Here is an 11,847-nt window from a genome sequence, read left to right on the forward strand (position 1 = left end):
TTTGATTGAAACATTAAGGTTCCGTTTTCACTTTAATATCTGTAAATTGCGATTTATTTCTTTTTATCGTGTTTACTTTGTTTGTGAGCGAGCAACCTTATCTTGTTAATTATTAACACTTTTTTTAGGAAAACGGCATAAGAATATTTTTATTCCAGAAAAACTAAACAATCCATCTTTAAATGATAACTTCTGGATCTTCAAAGCTTTATTTATTCGATTAAAATTGCATTCTAGAAAGAAAAACCTACTTCAAAGAGAATAGCATCTTACAAATAAAAACTATTATTATTTTCATAAAATATTATTTTTCTAAACTGTAATTTTAAAAGTGTTTTTAATTTTTTTATTTTTTGCTTTCTTCTCTTTTCATATTATTTATAAAAATAAGTATCATAAAATAAATTATGTAAAAATGACGCTTAAAATCGTGTATTCCACTTTGAATACATGGGTTGTGGTAAATTGAACTCCCAATATTTCAATATATCATGCATATTCGTTAAATTAATGTATAAATTTTATTTTACCCATAAGGCCATTTTTTTGAGCTCACAGAGGTCACTGAAAGCCGATTAGTCACTAAACTATTGACATTTAAAATAATACGCCGGATAAAAATGAATGTATATGTATTGATTTTATATGTATATTACAAAACAGATAAAGACCTTTTGTATTTATAAATATTTCACATAAAAAAACGATAAAAATAATTATATTTTTATTCGTGCATCCACTTCGAAGCAACTAATGACATTACTCTTATTCTGGTTAACCTCTTCAATTAATTTCCAAGTGACAGTTACTTCCACCTGTAAATGATATTTTTAATAGAGTGGTGAATATTGCTTATAATTATAATTAATGATATTTTTGATAAAATAACTCTTACATTAGGATAAAATCTATAAATAAAGAATTCATTTTTGTATTTATAGATACCATTCGCTCTTAAAGGACATTCAGCTTTAGTATCATTCATGTTATATATGTTCGGGCAAGCGTCCTGGTTATTGACACTTAAAAATGGAAAAATTCCATAATCGGTCTTCGCAAAAACTCTAGTCTTCAATTTTGAGATATCTTTGTTGACTGAAAATACCTCTTCAACCGATACGGTAGTTCCCTTCTTTAGGAGGCATGGTGGCGTATTGCAATTCGTAATAGATAATGATCGAATATTTGAACTGCTGTTTGGCGCTGAAATTATAAATAAATATTATATTTACAATAAGACAATAGATTCAATGATTTTTATCATTCAGAATGCTTACATCAAACGATCGTTTTGGTGTTTAATTATTATTGTAATACATGAATAAATACAATTTTTATTAGAGTGGAATCTAATATAATTAATAATTGCTAGGTGTAGAGATTTATCTAACGAACTCATGTAATTAAGGATTTTTTTGCTCGACGGGCAGAAAGCGTCAACTTTCGGCCCGCTGCGCTAAACGAAGTTACCCCTTTCTGCCTTCGTCGAGCAAAAAAATAGTATACACTCCACGGGAAGTAAATAAGAAAGCCTCAGATCACATGTTTGTTGACCTCGGCTTCGCCTCGCCATTACATGTGATCTGAGACATTTCTTACTTTACTTCCTTAGGTGTGTAATATACTATTTCCGGTGTTAAAGCGGTGTTAAAATATTTTTTGATGTTGAAGATATTTTACTCTGTGAATATTTTTATTCACGAAATTACTACTATTGGGCAGTATATTCATTAATTCATAAAACTATTAATTATTGAAATGGTAGGTGTAAAATTGTATAATTTTTAAACAAAGTCCGTATTACATAGGTAACAATTTAAATAACTACAAACCGAAATTAAAATTTGTTCTGGATGATACTCATAGACTTTTTATAATTTTTTATGTCATACATTTTTTTCTTTACTTTTATAGGCACAATTTTGTTTATTTAAGTAAAAATCATAAAAATTTCACCGGCCCACAAAAAAAAGTGGTCTGTACTTTTGACCGAACCTACCGATCTTTATGTATTTTGACGTGCTGAATCTGAATCTGAAGTCAGTTTTGCCTGTACACTCTCAAAATTATGAGTAAAATGCAAAAAACCTCAAAAAAATTGCGAAAAACTGCAATCATCGTTCTCTTCATTCTACTTACACATCATTTTTTATAGTCATTAACAATCGTGATTAATAGATTTTTTCTCATATTTAAAACTACAATTTTCTCGAATTTTTTATTTTTTAAAAATTTTTTTTTAGTGGAACAAAGTACATAAAAATCATACTCAATCAGAATCCAAAAAAATTTTTTCATCTCGATAGTTTCGATTTATCATGATTTCTTGCCTTTTTTTAACTTCCCGCTAAGAAAATCGAAGATTTTCAAAAATCGGGAAGTTATTGTTTTCGCCCCGTTTTACGAAAATCGAGTTTTCATCGAATCTCGACGTTTCGAGGTCCTAGGAAGCTTCCCTGACTATTCCCGCGATGGTGTCTGTATGTCTATATGTGTGTGTGTGTGTGTGTGTGTGTTTTTTTTTTTGTTTTAAGGGGGGGGGGAATCCTTTTTACGGATTCTAGGCATAGTTGTTTGGCCTGGATATGTGGCGACTCGACGCAGTGTCATACTAAAACTCGACGCTAGCGCCCCTACCCACTAAACCCTAAACCCCTTTTCCTCTTTTCCCTAATCCCTCATGAAAACCGCCGTTAGGCATTACTTCGTGAGGGGAGGATCTAGCTACTGCTCTTTCTTCTGGTAGCTAAGGTGTTATTTTACCTTTCTTCTAGTTGTTGTCATTTGCTCTTCTTCTTTCGATGGAACGCAAGTCTATGAGGACTTCTGTTGCAAATGTGCTGATGGCGTTCCAGGAGGCTCTTGATGACAACATTGCTTCTACTATTGTCTCTGGTTGGATTTTCTTCTTTAGGATCATCTCCAGCTCATCTCGCTGTGGGTAAAATCGTGGGCACTCGAAGATAACGTGCTCCGCGTCTTCATTGATTCCTGGGCAGGACGGGCACTCCGGTGAATCATCATGCTTGAAGCGGTGAAGATACGTCCGAAAACATCCATGTGCTAACAACTGCGTCAGATAGTAATTGACCTCGCCATGACTTCGGTTTAGCCAAACGTCGATCTTTGGTATGAGACGGTGTGACCATCTTCCTGTTGTCGTGGCGTCCCACTGCAATTGCCATCGTGCGATGCTGTTCTGCCGTTATTTAGCTCTGAGTTCCTCGGCACTTAGTGTGGTTGTCCTCTTTCGTTGGTAAAGGTTCCGTCTTTCCTCAGCTAAGACTCTGAGCGGCAAAGTTCCGGAAATGACACACACTGCTTCCTCTGATATTGTTCGAAAGGCGCTGGCTACTCTTAGCGCGCTCAGTCGGTAAACTGGACATGCTTTCCTCCATGATTCTTGGATCTCAAGTACGTCGGCCTAGATGGATATACCATATGTGAGGACCGATGTAACTACTGACGATAGCAATGACCTCCTTGTCTGCTTCGGGCCACCGATGTTGGGCATCAATCGTACTAGGTTAGCTACTACTGCTGATGCTTTGGCGGTCACGTTTTCAACTTGTTGTTTGAAGTTAAGTCGGGCATCGAGTATCACTCCCAGATATTGAATGAATGGTTGGGATGTGATTTCTTGGTCTCCGACATTTAGATTGATCGTTTCCACCACTTTTCTGCTAATGATAAGTAGGGGAGAAGGGGTCAAATGAACCACGGGGCAATTGAACCACTCGACTTAAAAATCGAAAAAATTGAAAAAACGCTTCATGCTCTTAGAATTAGATTCTAATATGTTAAACTCGGATATGATCAAAATTTGAAATCATTGCGATCGATAAATTTTGAAAAATTGAGATTTTCTTATTTTTAGGCATGCAAACTTTCTTTTCGGCTGGTGACAAATTGTTTAATAATATTTAAATTTTTGAATTAATTGATAAAATTTGAATTATAGTAGTTGTATATACTTATATTTTATAATCCTCAACTTTGTTTATAGTGATAGAATGGTTTATTTATTTATTATTTACTATTAATTGTTTTAAAATTATACGGGGTCAATTGAACCAGCAGTCCCGGGGACGATTGAACCATACGGAGAAGCATGGGACATGCGCGCGCATCTTGACTCGACGTGAAAAATACTCAGGGAAATAACCTAACACTTTGATAAACTCAATTTGTAATTAAAATTATTTTTAAATCGATTTTTAATTTATTAAATATAATATATGTGTATTAAAAATGTGCAACAGTAATATTAGAAAGTAACAATTAATATGTTATTTATTAAAAGTTCGGGTTTGAGTTATAAATGTCATTGGTTCAATTGACCCCGAGCAGTGGTTCAATTGCCCCCGAGCGGGGGTCAATTGAACCATTCGACGCGTTTGGATAAATTAATAATTTTTTAAAATTCACGTTGTTTATTAACTAATTTATGTATTGATAATGATAGTAGACTTAATAAACTATCATTCCAAGAAAAAAAAAATTTATTATTTAGTTTTAATTCGAATAGTAAAAATTACTAAACTTTTTGGTTCAATTGACCCCTTCTCCCCTACAGCCTCGGTTTTCTGTTTAGCCAGTTGTAGATTTACTGTGTCCATCCACTGGTTAATTCGCTCAAAGGTGATAGCGAACATATGTTTTATCTCATCAAGATGCTTGGCGACGATTACTACGGCTACGTCGTCCACGTACGCTACCAGTTTGACATTTCTTGGTAGTTTCAGTCTCAGTTTCCCTGACTATTCCCGCGATGGTGTCTGTATGTGTGTGTGTGTGTGTGTGTGTGTGTGTGTGCGTGCGTGCGTGTGTGTGCGTGCGTGTGTGTGTGTGTGTGTGCGTGCGTGCGTGTGTGTGTGCGTGCGTGTGTGTGTGTGTGTGTGTGTGTGTGTGTGTGTGTGTGTGCGTGCGTGTGTGTGTGTGTGTGTGTGTGTGTGTGTGTGTGTGTGTGTGTGTGTGTGTGTGTGTGTGTGAGTGAATGTATGTAAACCTCTCATAACTTTTGAACGGCTTGACCGATTTGATCGCGGTTGGTGCCATTCGAAAAGGCTTGACCAAACTCAGATTTTAAATATACTTTGGAACGATTCGGACCGGTAGATTTTGAGAAATCGCAAATAAACTACAAAAAAAACTTTTTTCAAAAGTGGTTTTTTTAGAATAACTTTTAACCACGGCGATCGCCACCAGTCCGGTCGAAATCGGTTGCGAAGTTGATTCGTTCGTGAGTTATCGTTGACGAAAGAAAACCGAAAAAAGTGTTTTTTCGGAATTACTCGAAAATTTTTTGCTTTATCAATTTAAACTTGGATTCTTTATGAAACTTGAAAATCTGCGTCGAATGCCACCAACCGCGTGAAAATCGGTTCATTCATTCAAAAGTTATTGCGATTTGAAAATTCAAAAAATAGTGTTTTATCAAATTTCTATAAACTTTTGAGCTCAAAGAGCTCATACACTGTAAAAAAGCGGTGTTAAAATGGATTCATTTTAGCACCGCTATGTAACACCTGTGAATTAACACCGGTGTAGCGGTGCACTTTTGCAGTGTTTAAAATCCGGTGTAATATCGGTGTAATACCGGTGTAACAGTATAGAATAAATTTACACCATATCGGAGTATGAATATTACACACAGAAAGAAAGCTTCACTTGAGCCAAGAAAATATTTTTCTTCATAATTATTTACTTGGGCGAAAAAAAAATTTTTTTTTGACACAAGAAATTTCATTTATTCCAAAAAATCAATTCCCTTGCTTTAAGAAATACGTTTCTTGATCCAAGACAATTTATTTAAGTCAAGAAAATTTTCTTGTTTTGAGAAAATTTCTCTCTTTCTCCAAAAAATTAAGTTCTTGACAGAAGTAAATTTTCTTGTCTTGAGAAAATTTTTCTCTTGCTCCAAAAAATTAAATATCTTGATAGTAAATTTTCATTAATATTTCTATTGACTAACATGTCAAATGGGAAGATCAAATAATATTGAATCATTTTTTTCATCCAATATCTATAATTGCGCGCTAAAATAATCTAAAATGGGTATCAAATATTCAAGAGAAAAATTTTCTCAAGATGAGAAAATTTTTTTCTCAGCTGAAGTAGGTGGCGCTGCTTCCCTAAAGTATCTAAAAATCTTGATCAAACATAAAAATTTCTTGTATCAAGTATTTATGATAATTTGAATTAAGAAAAAATTACTTCTACCAAGAATAGAATTTCAAGAAAAATTTTTACTTCGGCCAAGACAACTTCGGTCTTCCTTCGGGCGACCGAAAATTTACTTGAGCCAAGAATTTTGTTCTTCAGTCAAGAAATCTTTCTTTCTGTACATGATCCATAAAACAAAATTAATATTCAATATTTATCAAAATAAGATAAGTAACATTTATTTAAGAATTTTCAATTTATTAAATTACGCAGAAATCGATTTAATGAATGTTATACAACAAGTAAAATAATATTTACAATATTATATGTTTAGGAGCAATATAATAATTATTTTTATCGTAACCATGATGTTTCTCACAATATAATGGATGCTTTAAACATGAAAAATCTACAGCTGTGAAAAAATATATTATCTCTATGAAAATCATTTAAAAAACTTTCAAAATTGTCGTAAAATTGTTCTAAAAATATTTCAAATTTGTTGTAAAAACACTCTAAAACTGTCCAAGAAATGTTCCAAAATTGTCTCAAAAATTTCCGAAAAATGTCTCAAAAGTATTCAAAATTTGTTCTCAAATAGTTAAAAAAATGTTTTAAGATTATTCAAAAAAGGTTCCACATAAAATTTAAGGACAAAATTTCAACTAAATTGCTTCATATAAATTGCATTGATTCTAAAATTATCTTAGAACTATTCCGAAAATTTTAAGAAAAATACTTGAAAGTTATGAAATAATTACTAAAATGCACTATTTTGAAGTTTTCGATTATTTATATGATGTCCCAAAATTGTCCTTTAAAAATGGTGTTAAAGTAACACGGATCGAAAATTTACACCGAGAGAATTCCACGCTATTATTTCACGCTACACAGCCGTGTAAAGTACTCCGGGTCCATTTTTACATCGAAATTTTTTACAGTGTATTTATTTTAATCAAAAATTTTTATCTAACTTAATATTTTATTAATTTAAACTTTGTAAATTAAATACTAACTTTTTTTGATTATTTATTTTCAATTATTAAACATAAAAAGTTTAATTATAAAAATTGTGTTAGTTCAAATATTATCAACACCGGAAAATTTATAACACCGATTTAACACCGAAAAAAAATATTCACACCGCGAACGGTGTTACTGCTACACCGATTTCGGTGTTGAATTTAACACCGGAATTTTTAACACCGTACACCGCATGGACTCACACCGGTTTTTTTTACAGTGTAGAGTACATGGACTGTTTTATAAACATTGCTTTACTAGCTGTCAAAATATAAAAGAAAGCAAATAAAATCTAAAAATCTCTAAATTTCTTGAATGTAAATACATTTTGAGTACATTAATCTTTAAATACCGACTTAAATTTTAATATACCTCAATAATCGATAAAATTTCAATTTTTTCAATTAAAAGTACTTAATTATTAAAAATAAAACGATATTTCAGCTTTGGGTAAACTTATTATATATTTGGCATGTGTATTTTATGAGAAAGTTTTCGATTAAAATAAACTTATTCCTATCCAAGAAATTTTTTTTTATAAAAATTATTTCTTTAAAATTAAATATTTAAATCTCTCATATATTAATTAACTTTCATCTAAATTCGTATTCAAAGTTTTGGTATTCAAAATCATTTAATGAACATGTTTACATAAAAAAAAAATTTCGGTGACTGCAAAATACTTTCGACCATTCGTTTTATTATTATCATTGGTATTTTGTTATTTATTATTCGAGTTCATTAACAATCCAGAAAGACTCAATACGCAAATTTTTGAAGATGAGAAAAGTTAATTAACATTACTTAATAAAGATACTCAAAATATTAATTAATACAGTTGTGATTCCGAATTTGAATTTTGAAATGTAAGCATCAATGACGTGATTTTCTTGAACTTTCATCTCTCCTTTTTTTTGTTTATCTATACTGCAAACTTAAACGCCCTAAAATAAATATAAAATAGTACAAACATACTTATTTGCTATTTACATTTACGTATGTATAAATATAATAAAACATTTATCTCTAAATATATCGGTGAGCAATTTTTTCTTCACGGTCCATTTCAGCCACCTTCAAGATTCAACTACATTACCGCCGTTAACGTACAAAACTTAGCAGTTACTTGCCTTGAACTTGTTGCTTGCTTTCTAGACCCGATCTGCGTAATGCGACTTTCATTTTCTACCTCGCAATGATGATATTATTTATCTTATCGATTTTCCATGACATCATTCAATAAACAATTACGATCGACCCAAAATAAATTAAAATTACTCACTTTTTTTTCTCACTAAATTAACATCAAAATTTGTTTATATACTGTAAAAAATTTCGGTGTAAAGTTGGACCCAGGGACTTTTACACCGCCGTGTAAGTGTGAAATGTCAGTGTAAAATTTCTTCCGTGTAAAATTTCCACTCGTGTAAATTTAACACGATGTAATTTACTGTTTTACACTATTCCGTGTTATTATTTATAATTTTGAAAATTTAATAACTATTACTAGCAACCTTGCAGTCTATATGTGATTGCCGTGACTTGTAAACTATAAATAAATAAAATTTTGCTTTCTTAAATAATGACTTTTGTTAAATTGCATTGTACTTTTTTAACTATTAACGTTTTTGAAGATATAAGCTCATCTCGATGTTACACTCATCAAGACCTTTCATTTGAGTACCCACATTAATTTTTCATATATTTATATATATTATATATATGTATATGTGAAAAATATATCAAAATGCATGTGGGTACTCAAATGAATGGTCTTGATGAGTGTAACATCGGGATGAGCTTATATCTTTAAAAATGTCAATAGTTCACAAGATACAAGGTCATTTCTTAATTATTGATATTTTTAAAGACATAAGCTCATCCCGATGTTATACTCACCAAGACTTTTCATTTGAGTACTCACATGCATTTTGATATATTTTTCATATATACATACATGTAATATATATGTCGGAGATAATATCGAGCTGGGTTTTCCTAGAGATAGGGAAATTCCCAATATTTTAGTTTGTCTGTTAGTTTTAAGCAAAATTGTAAAGCATAGAATATTTAATAATTATTTATAACTTAAGCCGATTATAATTTTTATGGTTATGGCAATGGGCTTGAGTCCGGAGTGACAATGGTCACCAAACGTAGCCGAGGTCACAGGATAGAAGTAAAAAGTATACAGTTAAAGATATCGACAGACAATGAGGGCTGTCGAAATATTTTTGAGAGAAGAAGTACTTAGGGTACTGAGACGAGTAGTTCTCGTTGAGCATTGATCAAGTAAAGATCGCATACATCCTGCTGACCCCGGATTCGTTCTCGGTCTCATTCCCCCGCGCTTTTACCTTGTATATTAATTATATTTGGATAATTAATCGTAGTATTGTTTATACAAGTTAGCGTATATTTTAATTATTCTAAATTAATAAATAATTGAATAAACGAATCCAATGGACTGTACTAACGCCCCTAATAATGCTTTTCCGACATATATATATAAATATATGAAAAAATCATGTGGGTACTTAAATGAAGATTTTTGATGAGTGTAACATCGGGATGAGCTTATATCTTTAAAAATATATTTAACACTATAAACATTCGATTTTGATCAATAAACTCTAACATAGGATCCACCGTATAATTAGATAAATTTTTAACAACTTAAATATTAACATTCTTGTTGCAGACTTTCCAATGATATTAAGATTTACGTTGGAATGATTTTACTCCGTGAAATGGCATAATATAAAAAAAAAAAACATACTTTTGAATATTCATTTCTATACATGTTTATATTTATAATCTAATATCGTACAAGTCTGAAACTAAACAATCAAATTAATTAATGAGAAATTTTTAGGAAATACATTTACACGCTTGATGGTGTAAAATTTAGGATTCAAACCGTTCAATTTTAACACTACACTTAGTGCGATTTTCACACCGTCCGTGTTAAAAATTTTTACACTGAATCATTTATATCACACCGAGTCCAAAAAATTTTTTACAGTGTACGGGTGTTCACAGATTTGTGATGAAAATAATAAAACAAGTAAAAAGAAAATCAGTATTTTTTTTTTCCATTTCTTGGAACAATAAACAATAAAAAGATGTGAAGAATAATACCAAGCGTTACCTAAAACACGCGATTATATGCAACTTTTTTCACAATAAGCGTTATAATTAAGTTTGTAATGTTGTGTGTAGTACACGGAAAAACGACAATAACTAGATAGGTCATGCGAGTTCATTAATAATAATGACCACCTAAACATGATGCGATTATTACGTTCTCTACCATACTACTGATACATTGTACATGCGTTTGAAGTTGTTCGGTAATATTAATTAAACCCAATTTCCCATTAAATTATTTCTTAAGAATTATTACATATTTTTACTGGATTATTATTATTATTTTTTTTTTTAATTTAATTTTAATCTTTTTATGTTTATAATAATACTTACAGTCTTTACATTGAATATAATAACTTTTTAGTACAGCTTCTGTCAGGAAAGTGAGACACGTTAATGCAAAAATAACAATAAATATAGCCCTCGACATTTTCGGTGAAGTAATTTGCCTTCTGCGTAACCGTAGAATTGCTAGTTTATTAACACCAATGTTCGAATAAATCCCGCACTGATCTCACTCTCGTCTACTATGAGCTGTAACGACGTTCAAGCAAACATGCTTCGACTAGTCACTAACTGTACTTTATATATGTTGTATAGTAAGGCCGTATTAAAGTCCAAAGAGGTAGGGAGAGATCCTTCATAAGATAGAGAGTGGGACGACGTTTGTTATCTTAAAAAATTTTATGGTTTACAACAATATCTATCCTTCTAATTCTAAGAACTAATTTATTTCTTTGACATGACAATTTTAATGGTTATTGGTTGGAAAACTTACTTTTTTTTTATAAATTAAAATTGATAGAATCGACTAATGATAAAAAAATCACGTTTAACAACTTTCTAAGGCTAGATTCTAAATTTTTATCTTCTAATCATATTTTACCTGGATACACTATACCTAAATGATTAAAATTAATGCCTTGAGTATAGTGTCCTCGAAATTTGAGTAAGGAATTCTTCAGTTTTTGTCTTCAATTTAGTATAAACTATAATAAGAAATTTTATTTTAAAATGTATATCATTGTTAATTTTATTCCTTTATTATTCAGTCTTCAGTAAACTGAATGATGTATCCGAAGTCTTCAATTAAAAACCGTTCCACATTTGTAAATAAACATTTCGGCCAAGTAATAAAGAAACGATATTTATTTTTGTGAATATGATTTTTTTAAGTCTTCGTAAATTTAATGCAAACAATTTTATTTGTTGTCCTTTTAAAAAAAATTTTTCTATTCTGAACAAAATCGTAATTTACGCACCTCAAGATGAAATTAGGACATTCTAACCCCATGTGTATTTCCTATAGGGTTTTAATATAACTTCTTATTGGAGCCCAGTAGAAAAAATTAATGATTACGTATAGTCTTATATAATTACATATAGTTTCTTATAATTATATATACTATCATAAATCAGAAAATAAAAAAAAAAATTGGGTACATTGACGACTTGAACTGCGAACTTTACCTTTATCAGTCTTCCGCGCCACCCAACTGTCCGAGATTT

General features: G+C 31.0%; 1 protein-coding gene across 1 annotated transcript; it reads right to left on the reverse strand.

Moving 5' to 3' along the window:
• Positions 1-332: 332 nt before the first annotated feature.
• On the reverse strand, positions 333-10,926 carry LOC123271640 (NPC intracellular cholesterol transporter 2 homolog a). Its single transcript, XM_044738031.1, has 3 exons — positions 10,672-10,926; positions 896-1,203; positions 333-815 (listed from the first exon to the last, which is right to left on the reverse strand). The coding sequence occupies exons 1-3, from the start codon at positions 10,766-10,768 to the stop codon at positions 717-719; spliced, it is 504 nt and encodes a 167-aa protein (XP_044593966.1). The 5' UTR covers positions 10,769-10,926; the 3' UTR covers positions 333-716.
• Positions 10,927-11,847: the final 921 nt, after the last annotated feature.

This window comes from Cotesia glomerata, linkage group LG1, assembly GCF_020080835.1.
Source record: "Cotesia glomerata isolate CgM1 linkage group LG1, MPM_Cglom_v2.3, whole genome shotgun sequence".
Lineage (NCBI taxonomy): Eukaryota > Metazoa > Arthropoda > Insecta > Hymenoptera > Braconidae > Cotesia > Cotesia glomerata.